This window comes from Leucopleurus acutus, assembly GCF_964270905.1.
Source record: "Leucopleurus acutus genome assembly, chromosome: 1".
Taxonomy (NCBI): Eukaryota; Metazoa; Chordata; class Mammalia; order Artiodactyla; family Delphinidae; genus Leucopleurus; species Leucopleurus acutus.
Genome location: NC_139142.1, coordinates 159,703,085 through 159,715,989, shown reverse-complemented (window position 1 = coordinate 159,715,989; position 12,905 = coordinate 159,703,085). Strand labels below are relative to the sequence as shown.

The 12,905-nt window shown below is 39.6% G+C and overlaps 1 protein-coding gene across 4 annotated transcripts in view; it reads left to right on the top strand.

The window, feature by feature from the left end:
* The window catches only part of CHD2 (chromodomain helicase DNA binding protein 2), a 127,009-nt gene that overhangs the window by 75,101 nt on the left and 39,003 nt on the right, over positions 1–12,905 (top strand). For all 4 annotated transcript variants that reach the window (XM_082835304.1, XM_082835305.1, XM_082835303.1 and 1 more), the window contains 8 exons: positions 249–398; positions 1,163–1,311; positions 2,338–2,434; positions 2,866–2,958; positions 5,071–5,241; positions 6,178–6,353; positions 12,084–12,125; positions 12,705–12,844. In XM_082835304.1, coding sequence (XP_082691430.1) covers positions 249–398; positions 1,163–1,311; positions 2,338–2,434; positions 2,866–2,958; positions 5,071–5,241; positions 6,178–6,353; positions 12,084–12,125; positions 12,705–12,844 — 1,018 coding nt within the window. The remainder of the gene's footprint in view (positions 1–248; positions 399–1,162; positions 1,312–2,337; positions 2,435–2,865; positions 2,959–5,070; positions 5,242–6,177; positions 6,354–12,083; positions 12,126–12,704; positions 12,845–12,905) is intronic.

Sequence of the window (12,905 nt, the reverse complement as noted above, 5' to 3'; positions counted from 1 at the left end):
TTTGCTCCTGTTGCCTTATCAGATTCTACTTTACTCCTTAGTTCATTGCACTGACTCTTACCTCTTAATCAAATGAAAATTCACTCTGCCATCAAGTCCCTGACATTCTTGTAGCCTCCATAAAGTTTGTCCATCATATCTCACTTTTCTTCACACCTGCAGGGGTTTCCAGGTATAAGGGCTTATTGGACTGTGAAACTGTTTCTGAGAAGGCCACTGCATAAAGTAGTATATTGCATTGTGTACAGGACTTCTGTTTCCTGCTCTCGACAAGGGCTGGTGGCCTGGGAATCAATTTGGCTTCAGCGGACACAGTTGTCATCTTTGATTCTGACTGGAACCCCCAGAACGACTTGCAGGCACAAGCCCGAGCCCACAGAATTGGTCAGAAGAAGCAGGTCAGTGGAGAGGGGCCTCTAGATATGGCTTGGAGGGGAGGGGGCAGGGGAGGTTATTCAGCCCTTTCAGGATGTTTGTAAAATGCTTTTTTTTTTTTTTTTTTTTTCCTGTTTTGTCTTCATTTCCCCAAGGGTAGATGTCTGTTTGTTAATTAGTACAGAGAAGCTGTCTTTGGAGCTGAGATGAGCTTATAGATATGAAACTATTCTCTTTTGCTGTTTGAAAAGTATATCACCAGTAACTTTCTAGCTTACTCAAAGATATATGATGAATAGACTTAGAATTGAAATTTTCCATCTATTTTATTATGGAAAAGTTGTTAAAATATTCTAACATTGTTCAAGATGGTCTACTTTTATTACACACGAACAGTATTAGCTCTGTGGTATGTTGGAAACGTACACACTTGTTTCCTTCGTAGATGAATTTCAAAGTCTGCTCTAGTACTGGGTACCTCTTTAAGTTTCATATGTGGCCAAAGATTCAGTTTCAATGAGACAGATCATTCTTTAGCAGCATTTTTATTGTTAGAACAAGGCTATAATAATTCCTTAGAGGCTATTTTATTTAAGAATGTAACGTGCTGCAAATAGTAAAAATATTGCACGTACAATACTTAAGTTGTCTGCTTGGATGGATGGCTTACAAGTGATATGCCATAGCAGAGAACAAATATTTTTTTATTTTCCCCCTTGGTTTTAGGCAGAGGTAACTTTTTTGTATGTGTGATCAGGCATAAGCATAACATTTCCTTTTCCTACAGGTAAATATTTACCGCTTGGTTACAAAGGGGACCGTGGAGGAAGAGATCATAGAACGGGCCAAAAAGAAGATGGTATTGGACCATCTGGTGATTCAGCGCATGGATACCACTGGCCGGACAGTTCTGGAAAACAACTCTGGAAGGTCCAAGTAAGTGCCAGAAAGATGGGAGAGGTAGCAGAGTCAATTTTATGTCACCATTTGGTATAATTCATTTTTCTAATAGGATGCTTTACAAGAGACATTAATCCATTAATTACCTGGAAAAGGCCAAGCCAGAACTGCAAGAAGATGGCATTTTCATTTTATTTTGCTCTCCCTGTTGCTCCTTCTTCTTCGGGTTCTTTTTTTTTTTTTCCATATCAGCTCTTTTCTTATGTGCCCTCTCTCTTTCTTTCCTGCCCTCCTCTCTTGCCTTTTGCTTTTGGCTCTACCTGTGACATATGACACAGCAGCAGCAGTGGCAGCTGTGTGCTCCCCATTGGGCTTTCATCCTGGCACAGTGTTGCCTTGGACTTTTCAGCAGTGAGAATGCACCAGATTGAATTGGTATCTATTTCTTGGTAAAAAAGTTTGTGTGGAGATTATCTTTCCTATTGAAAACAGAAGGCTATAAAAGGAAAGTAGTTAAGTTTTAGTTGGCTTTATTTGGAAACACAACTATTTCTCTTAGAGAGTTTACATTTTGACCAAATTGTTGAGTATCTTCTGAGGCAGTCCTGCAACTTGTGTTACAGGTGAGATCAAATGAGCCCTTCCTAATTAGATGATGATAATTTTCCATTAAAGAGGAAACTAGGCAGAAAAAGCTTCTTCTTTTAGTTTGGACCAGAGATGAGGAGTTTGAAAATTCATGGTGAATGATAGCTTTCTGAGTCAAAGGACAAAGAGAGAACTCCCTTCTCTCATGTTGCTAATTATCTTTCTTGCTTAACCATGTAACAGATGAATCAACAGGAAAATAATTGATTTCTTAATCTTTTGTTAGGTTAGGTTTACCACTGCAGACTCATCCTGTGGATTAAAAAACATGAAATATTTGTGAGATCATTTTTCTTGTGGCAGAATTTATATCTTCACCAGTAATTTGACCTCTTTATGAAGAATAGATATTTAGAACTCCATAGAGGTTATCTGACATTCCTAAAAGATTACAACTACATTTTATTTCTGCAGTTCAAATCCTTTTAATAAAGAAGAGCTGACAGCGATTTTGAAATTTGGAGCGGAGGATCTCTTCAAAGAACTCGAAGGGGAGGAATCAGAGCCTCAGGTAGTCAACAATAAGGGAAAAAAATTTCTTGATAAGTATCATCTGTGAGAGTCTGAAATTTTCTGGAAGCGATTCTGAGTCTGAGGCTTTTATAAGGAAATAGTAGTTACTTGCAGAACATAGTTTCTCTTTTTTTCTTACAGGGCTAAAAGCTCTTACTAAATTGACTAGGAAAGAATGAGAAAAGCATTTGAGGATTTTGTCTTTGGTCTTTTTTATTCCAATTTTATTTCTCATAATTTCTGAAGTTTCATCTTATCATTTGTATAAATAGTAGTTTGAAACATTAGATGTAAAGGACATGAAACTGAGAGTGTGAAAGAAAATGGAATATCAGAGAAGAGAGTCGGTTTATTTGCACCAGTCATTTTCAGTAAATGCTTACCACTGCTTGCCTTTTTACCATGTTTGTGTTGCTCTTGTCCTTTTAGGAAATGGATATAGATGAAATTTTGCGCTTGGCTGAAACCAGAGAGAATGAAGTCTCAACAAGTGCAACAGATGAGCTTCTGTCACAATTTAAGGTATGAAAATCATTGTCTGAGAAAGTCTTTGGCATTGATTCATGAAGCAATAATAAGTAATGCCTGTCAGTACTTTCTGGGTGCAAGGGACTCTGCTTTTCTATTTACCGAAGTTGACTCATACCCCTCAAAATCATTCTCTAGAGTTCCAAGTATGATGTGGGTATAGACCATATAGTCCTCCCCATGAGGGTCACCACTGAAGCAGTCCATCCTGCCCAGATTCAGTGGGTAGAGGAAAAGAAGTCGCTGTGACAAGGGCTGAGAATAAGCTGTCAGTGGGATAGGTGGAGAACTTGGTAGTGTGGAGCTCTGGGAGGGGTGGAGAGGTTGTGGGAGAGACATTAATAGAATCATAAGAAAGAGAGGTCAAAGGTATGAAAATCTAAGGTGACAGTTGGGAAGCTCTTGACTTGGTGGGATTTTTTTTTTTAAGGACAGTTGTGGGGTAGTTAGTGGTATTTGATAGAAAATTAAATGAGATCAGGACTAAATGCAGAAGCTGCGCACCTGATGAGTAGGAGATGACAGCATTGAGTATAGACATTATTAAAAAGCTTAGTGAAGAGAACAGTGAAAGTAATTTATGAGGATAGAAGGATCAAGCAAGGCAAAGTTTTTTAAAGGTGTTACCACGTTTCTAGGTTGAGGAAAGAAATTGAGAATAGGGAAATACTGAAGGTGCTAAGGAAAGAAGGAAAATTTGGTTGCACATTGCCCAGGAGGAGACTGGAACAGATATAATCAAAAGCACAGATGGAGGCACTGGCCTTTGAAAGAAAAAGGAAAGTATACACTTCAGGAAATAGACGGGAGAGAAGATGTAGGAGTTCCAACTGGTGACCTTAATTACCAGTAAATTAAGTGAGGTGTTAGCTGAGAAGTGGAAAAGATTTGGGATAGTCCCATCCAGGGGCCAGGAGTTGCCAGGAGGAACTTGGTTTAGGGTGTAGAGCTGAATTTAGAAGATGGGGCTTCACATTAGAGCCAGTCAGCAGGATCATATGACTTGTTCCAGAAATACTTGAGGTCAGAGAAGTTGAATCAGTTGGCCATCCCAAGGTGGGAGAATTGGCTTGGGAGGCATCGAAGAGTCATCAAAGTGGCAAAAGTTTCCCAGATTCCAGTGAGAACATGGTTGAATGGATTCATCATGGTTTGGTTCCATGCATGTTAGAGAAGCAGGGAAGACCTGGAGGTTACATTGATGGTTATGTGTGGTAGACCCGTAAGGGCTGAGGAAGAAGTGTTTGAAAGGAAGCATTATTTTGTGATGAAGTCCAAGGTTGGCCACAGGTAGAAGTTGTCTTAGTGGAAGAAAAAGGAAGGAGTTGAGTGGATCACAGAGCTCTAGGATCAGAGTTAATGTGTCTGTGGATGCAGAGGATGGAGGTGAATTGTTAGCGTTTCAACTGGATTTCACTTCTATGGCTACTGCTTCCTTCTTAAACAGATGTAATCCTCATGATGGTGTCCTGGTCTAAATATATTAAATATTTGATATGAAATAAATGGAATATTCTTCCAGGTTTGTTTCAGTTTTTTGCATTTTGTGTTCTTGTTTTTATTCCTAAGACTAATATGCAGTTTTGAGCATATGAAATTCTTACAGACATTTAGCTTCTATACTTCTGATAAAAATGAATAAGGTAACCAATAGCTACTGCTTTGAGTTATGGGTTGTTTCAAATGAGCTCTATTCAGTAGCGATTTATAATGTATAGGACTGTAAGTTTGTAATGGATTAGTATTAGGTTTTCAAATGTTATAATCTAAATAAATCTAAAATTTCTAATTAGTACATTAGAAAGTATGTATGATTTAACAGCAAATCTTTCAATAAAACTTATAAGGCAGTTTGTAGCTTTATATCTTTCCCTGTTTTTCAGTAAAATTTCTGATGAACTTTAGGATTTGGCAAGTAGATTTTGTTGAGGGGGGCGATAAGGGAGAGATGAGTAGAAAATTGATTATTTGATTATGTAATATCACAGGAGTCCTATTATCATTCATAGCATGTTAAATTAAAAACAGTGCTTGAGTTGGTGTGTTAGTAGATGGTGTTTGGGAAATAGGGAAATGTCAGACAATGGGTTGTCCATTTGTTTTAAGGTTGCCAACTTCGCAACAATGGAGGATGAAGAAGAACTAGAAGAGCGTCCTCACAAGGACTGGGATGAGATCATTCCAGAGGAGCAAAGGAAGAAAGTAGAGGAGGAAGAGCGGCAGAAAGAGCTGGAAGAAATTTATATGTTGCCTCGAATTCGGAGTTCCACTAAAAAGGTGAACAAGTAACATGAAAGATATGGAAGTATTGATACTTCTTATTTTGTTCACCTTATGTTGTTGTCCGGATGTGTGGAGGGTTCCAGGGTAGAGTTATAGGAAACCTAGCAGAGGGAAATGGAAAAATGCACAAGGCTCACGCGCATACCTATGAGCCATTTGATCTTTGCAGATTGGCTCTTTGTGAGATGGCTGGACAGGATTTGAGTTTGACAGAAGTTTACATTTTGCCCTTGAGATTAGAACCAGTAAGTCTAAGAGTTTGGTTTTAATTGGCAAAGCCTTTGCCTTTCAGAGTCAAACCTCTTTTCACCTTTAAGTGTTTGTTTATAGCACTTGGCATAAATACTTAGTAAGAGATTATATAAAGGTGCTTCAGTTTACAAAGCTCTATCATAGGCACTATCTAATTTGATTTTTGCAACAACATTTAAGTAGATAGACTGTTTTATTACCCAGTTGTTGGAGATAACAGACTCAGGTTTGTCTGAGATCCTAGTAAATCAGTATTAGCTAATAGTAGCTATCATTGAGTATTCCCTGTATGTCAGGCATAAGTTAGTGCTTTTCCACTTACTGACTCATTTAATTCGTATGAAAACCCTGTATTATAGGTGCTATTGTCCCCATTTTACAAATGGAAAACAAAGGCATGAAGAAGTAAAGTAATTTGCCCAAGGAAGTAAGCATGAAGCCACAATCCAAATATTTTTATTCCAGTTTACTTAATGACATTACAGTATGTCTGGCAGAATGACTGTCCCAAGCAGGTCTTCTTTCATCACATGCCATCTGCCTCCTTCTTTCTTAAAGGGAAATTGACTTGCCTGATACGATGGGAAGTTCTGAGTATTAAGGAGTTAAGATGGGCTGGTCTTAGTCCTTAGATCTTTTGGACCTGGCACTTGCTACAATGTGACTTTGCCTTTTCAGGCTCAGACAAATGACAGTGACTCTGATACTGAGTCTAAGAGGCAGGCCCAGAGATCCTCTGCCTCTGAGAGTGAGACAGATGACTCTGATGACGACAAGAAGCCCAAGCGCAGAGGGCGCCCCCGAAGTGTGCGGAAGGACCTCGTGGAGGGATTCACTGATGCCGAGATCCGGAGGTTAGTGGGGGCTCTGCTCTCCTTCCCCCTCACATTTGGAAGGACATGCTGTAAGCCTCAGGTTGATGGATCCCTGACATTGATGACAGGGAGGTCAGAGGAAGGCAAGGGGGACTGAGTCATGCTCCAAGGCCCCAGGATGATTCTCCCTTCTCCAAGGTTTTCCTCAGTTGAGCTCTTTCTTTTTGTTTACTTCTTGTTCTGGGTTCTGAACATTTCACAAAGAAAGTCCAGCCAAGAGGAAAGAGGCTGTTGGAGGTAAACTTGGGCTGAAACTTTCTTTTTTGTTTTTATTGAAGAATATGAATAAATACATACATACGTATGTATCAATGTGTATAAAAGAAATGGTATAAATATAAAAAATTAAAGTAGTACAGATAACCCCAGTTTACTTTCCATCAGTGTTAGTGCTGATATCAGTTTGGTTTATTGGTATATACAACATACTGTTCTGCAGCTTCTTGTCACTTATAACCAATTTTAGGCATCTTTCTATGTCAGTACTTACTACACATTTGTTGGTGTCTGATTTACACCCCTTTTCCCTCCAGAAAAATCTAAAATTATTGCTTCCAAACCACTTTTCCCCTAGCTGCCATGTTATTTTTTAAAAAGCTGAAGAAAGTAGAAAATATGAAAATGATTAACTTTATGGTCTAACCCAAATTTTAACTGTTATCAAATAGTCCTTTTAGGTCAGTATTTGAAATCACAAGGTCTTTGTTTCCCACTAAATGTTATACCTGTTCTTTTATTCTTTCTTTGTTTAATTTATTATGGAAAAATGTAAATGTATATAAACATTGCTAGAATATTAGCGCACCCCCTCCCCGGGTATTATTTTAACCATTATGAGTTTGTAGTCAATCTTGCGTGTGTGCCATATTTCTATTTTCCCCTACCCTCAGTGTTATTTTGAGAAGAATGTATATTCTGCTGCAGTTGAGTGGAGTGTCCTGTAGATGTTTTTTAAGTCTATTTGGTTTACTATTGTTCAGATCTTCCATTTCCTTATTGATCTTCTGCCTGATCTATCCATTATTGGAAATGGGGTATTGAAGGCTCTATTATTGCTGTATTGTTTATTTCTCCCTTCTGTTCTGTCAGTTTCTGCTTCATACGTTTTGGGCCTCTGCTGTTAGGTGTGTATGCTTTATAATCTGTTGTCTTGATGAATTGACCGTTTTCTCATTATAAAATGTCCTTCTTTGTCTCTAGTAACAATTTATGTCTTAAAGTTTATAACTTGGTTAGATATTAGTGTAGACACTCCAACTCTCTTTTGGTATTGTATGTGCAGTATCTTTTTCCTTTTTTATTTCAATCTATTTGTGTCTTTGAATCTAGCTTGCAACTCTTGTATGTAGTATATAGTTAGATGTTTTTCAAAAATCCATTCTATTGATCTCTTCCTTTTGATTGAAGTCTTTAAACCATTTACATTTAATGCAGTTACTTATAAGATAGAATTTATGTCTGCATTTTGCTGTTCATTTTTTATGTCTTGGGTCTTCTTTGTTCCTTTATTCCCCCATTACTGCCTTCTTTTATATTACATATTTTTTAGTATACTATTTTAATTCTCTTGTTTCTTTTATATTTTAAAAGTTATTTTCTTAGTGGTTTCCCTGGAGATTATAATTTTTTTTTAATAAATTTATTTATTTATTTATTTTTGGCTATGTTTGGTCTTGGTTTCTGTGTGAGGGCTTTCTCCAGTTGCGGCGAGCGGGGGCCACTCTTCATCGCAGTGCGCGGGCCTGTCACTGTCGTGGCCTCTCTTGTTGAGGAGCACAGGCTCCAGACGCACAGGCTCAGTAGTTGTGGCTCACGGGCCTAGTTGCTCCGCGGCATGTGGGATCTTCCCAGACCAGGGCTCGAACCCATGTCCCCTGCATTAGCAGGCAGATTCTCAACCACTGTGCCACCAGGGAAGCCCCCTGGAGATTATAATTTAATGTTTTAACTTAGAACAGTTTGGTTTGGACTAATACCACCTTAATTTCAGTGGTATTCTAAAACTTCACTCCAGTTTAGGTACGTTTCTTCCCCCTCTTTTGTGCTTTTATTGTCACACAGATTATATCTTTATAAGCCCACCAACACAGTTATATAATTATCGCCTTATGCAGTTGATAGTTAACATCATTTAGGAGAAGAAAAGAGTTACTGACAAAAATATATATACACTGTCTTTTTATCTACTTACTCAGGTATCCTCCTGAGGCTCTTATTTATTCATGTGGATTTGAGTTATTGTTTCGTGTCTTTTCATTTCTGCCCAGAGTACTCTCTTTAGTATTTCTTTCAGGGCAGGTCTGCTAGCAACAAATTCTGTCTTTTTCTTTATCTAGGAATGTCTTAATTTCTCCTGTGTTTTTTTTTTTTGCGGTACGCGGGCCTCTCACTGTTGTGGCCTCTCCCGCTGCGGAGCACAGGCTCCGGACGCGCAGGCTCAGCGGCCATGGCTCATGGGCCCAGCCGCTCCGCGGCATGTGGGATCTTTCCGGCCCGGGGCACGAACCCGTGTCCCCTGCATTGGCAGGCGGACTCTCAACCACTGCGCCACCAGGGAAGCCCTCTCCTGTGTTTTTGAAGGCTAGTCTTTATTCTTTTTCTGTCTTTCACATTGGATAATCTCAGTTGACCTTTTTTTTTTTTTTAAATGCATCTCTTGTTGTTGTTTTTTTTTAAATTTATTTTTGGCTGTGTTGTGTCTTCATTGCAGCAAGCAAGGGCTACTCTTTTTTTTTTTTTAATTAATTAATTAATTTATCTTTGGCTGTGTTGGGTCTTCGTTTCTGTGCGAGGGCTTTCTTTAGTTGCGGCGAGCAGGGGCCACTCTTCATCGCGGTGCACAGGCCTCTCACTGTCGCAGCCTCTCTTGTTTTGGAGCACAGGCTCCAGACGCGCAGGCTCAGTAGTTGTGGCTCATGGGCCCAGTTGCTCCGCGGCATGTGGGATCTTCCCAGACCAGGGCTCAAACCCATGTCCCCTGCATTGGCAGGCAGGTTCTCAACCACTGCGCCACCAAGGAAGGAGGGCTACTCTTCATTGCAGTGCGTGGGCTTCTCATTGCGGTGGCTTGTTGCAGAGCACGGGCTCTAGGTGCGCGGGCTTCAGTAGTTGCAGCATGTGGGCTCAGTGGTTGTGGCACGTGGACCCTAGAGCACATGGGCTTCGGTAGTTGCAGCGCACGAGCTTAGTTGTTCCTCAGCATGTGGGATCTTCCCAGACCAGGGATCAAACCTGTGTCCCCTCTATTGGCAGGCAGATTCTTAACCACTGTGCCACCAGAGAAGTAAGTCCCTCAGTTGACCTATCTTTTAACTGATTTTTTTTCTTCTGCTAATTCATATCTAATCCTGAGCCTCTCTAGTGATTTTTTTCATCTTAGTTATTGTACTTTTCAGCTCCAGAATTTATATTTGACTCCTCTATATAATTTCTGTCTCTGTTGATATTCTCCATTTGGTGATATATTATTCTCAAATTTTCTTTTAATTCGTCAGACATGGATTCCTTTAGTTCTTGTATATATTTATAATAGTTGATTAAAACCTTTGTCTAATAAGTTCAACTTCTGGACTTCCTCAGGGTCTATTTCCATTGAAAACCATCTTCTTCCCTGTATAGGGACCATACTTTCTTGTTTTCTGTAATATTTGTTGAAAACTAGACATTTTAAATAATACAATGTGGCAAGTCTGGAAATCAGATTCCCCCTGCCAGCAAGAGTTTTTTGTGTTTGCTGTTTGTTGTTGTTGCTGTTTGTTTAGTAACTTTTCTGGACTAGTTCTGCGAAGTCTGTCTTCTCTGTCTTTTGAAGTCTCTGCTCATTTAGCTTAGTGGTCAGCTAACGATTGGACAGAGACTTCCTTAAACACCTTAAGTCTACCAACCAGTAAATCTACCAGCCTTTGCTGAAGGGCTACTTGTGTATTTTGGGGATGTCTTCAATGCTCTGATAGGCGGTTTACAGCTCTGCCTTAGCCTTCAGCTCCTGTTTGTGCAGAGCCTCAATGCCAGCCGGAGGTGAGAGATTCACAGCTCCTCAGGTCTTCTCTGTGCCTGCACAGAGCCCTGCATATATGCAGCCTTCTAGATACCCAGGAATATGCCTGAGCTTTTCAAAGATCCCTGTGCACATCTTTTCCCCCAGGTTTCTCCATTGCAGTTTTTGGTCAGCCTGTTCATATTGCCAACTTATAATGCTGCCTCAGGCAGCTGTGGTGTTAAACCTTTGCCTCTAATTGTTTTTTGACCGATGAACTACAGACAGTGTTCTTCATACAGAGTCAGGTCAAATGAAGACAAGTCTGAGAATGGAGCTTCTCAGGGTGCTGTCAGTCAGGTCAAAATAGCACTGTTCTCTGGGGAAAGAGCTTTTGGGGAGCTCTAGGCCTGTTCTGCTCCCTCTAGTGGCTGCTGTGTTGCTTCTTTGCACAGCTGCAGTAGTTGGGAAGGTGTAGTTTTCAAGGCAGTTATGGAGCTGGGGAGAGGGCATGGGAAACAGAGCAAGTCAGAATGCCAGAGAGCTCACTGTTCATACTGAGATTCAGCCATTTTCTTGAATAAATGCTCATAAGATGGCTGCAAGCCTTTGGTTAATTTCCAGCATTCTAACAAAGTTGATTTTGACAGTTTTGCCAGTGTTCTTGTTGCTTTTACGGAGGAGCGGCTTTTCAGAGGTCCTTACTCCACCATTCCTGGAATGCTTCTCTGTCTCAATATTATTTTGAAGTAATCACAAATGGCATATTGTTTCAGATGTAAAATATTTCAGTATATATCAAGAAGAAGAAACGTAGAGTGGAGGAATAATTCTCAGGTTTGCTTTCACATATAGTACTTTCCTAATCCATGCTATTCCTTTAATATTGTTTCTTAGCTATTGTTATATTCATCCCCATTTTCTTTAATTGCTGTGCCCTCTCTTTTCATTTTTTTTCTCCATAGTATCTCTCCCTTCATTTTTATCTAACCAGGTAGTTTGGCATGTTACAGTGATGCCCTTGATATATCATGGCATCTTGCTTTTTTAGTGAAAGTCTAGTGGTTGGCTGTAGGGAGGGGAGTGGATTAAACATGGATTGGCATATAGCATGGTTTAGGCTAGAGACTTGTGGAAGGATAGATTAGATTTTTGGCTGGAGACAATGTTTGGCAGGAGGAGTCAGAGTTTCCAAAAGAGTTTTGCCTAAAAAGTTTAAAATCATATGTTTATTTTACTTTGCCTCATTACAAAAAGTATTTGAGGCAGTCCTAAAAACCTTATATTTGTATTATTGACCAGAAAGTAACGGAAAATATTGCAGTGTGGAATTGAAAGTTACAATAGTGGACTGAATAGACCACTTAACTGTACTGGATTTTATTATAAGAGGTTGTGGTTTTTAAATCATTTATTATTGAACTCCATAAACTTGTACCTTCTAAAAATGATAGTACTAGAGTTAAGTCACCATTCTCAATTATGTCGCTAAGCAGTTTCATGAGCGGTCACTGAGAATAAAGTTAATCTTTGGTTTGAATAGATTTTTAGCACTCACTATTTTAAGCTGGCCATTTTCAAAGGCCACCTTTAGTTCATTTAGTGGCAGTTGCAAGGATTGGGCCCAGTCTCTTTTTGACAGTTTTTATGGCTCATATTTCATCACACGATGTGTTTGCATTAATATAGCTGAAGTCTTTTTTTTTAATGTGATTTATTGATTATTTTCTTAGGTTCATCAAGGCGTATAAGAAGTTTGGTCTCCCTCTTGAACGGTAAGCTTAGTAATATAATAGTTCCTTATCCGCCTCTTTTTCACTTCTGTATTGTAGAGGTTTCTTTTTTTGGTTCTACTTTCCATTTTTAAGGTCTGGCACCTTTTGACAGCCTGGCTTTTAGACATTAATTTACTCACCTGCTCCAGATGACTTGGAGATCAACGAAACACATTGTACATGTAACTGTACTTCGCTTCTAGGAACCATTGCAGTGAATGAAAGTAGGCTAGAGAAAGGAAAGTGAGCACAAAGAAACAAACTAGTGCAAATAGCTTTGGGGCACTTCACCTGCTACTGTTATCAGACAGCGCATTTAGTTAATAAAGAAAGATGAACCCTTTCTCCTCTGTTTTTTGAAATTAGTCTGTTTTTGTGGACTATTCCAAGTCAAATTCTTTATGATGGAAAGTAAGTCGTCAGTCACTGTCCGAGGGTTCTTGTTGGAAGGATCAATTAAGGCATGTAGAGAAAGTGTCTTTGCAGGAGCAAGCTTATGTGAAACCAAGTGGTAGCTCACGTGACATTAGAAACGTGGGCACAGGGCCTTGAGGTATCCCCGTATTTGTCTTTCCTCAGGCTGGAGTGCATAGCACGTGATGCTGAGTTGGTAGATAAGTCTGTAGCAGATCTGAAGCGCCTAGGGGAATTGATTCACAACAGCTGTGTGTCAGCAATGCAAGAATACGAAGAGCAGCTGAAAGAAAATGCCAGCGAGGGTAAGTCAGCATGTCTCCCTCAGTGATTCTCAAAGACCTGGCACTTGTGGATTGGGATCTC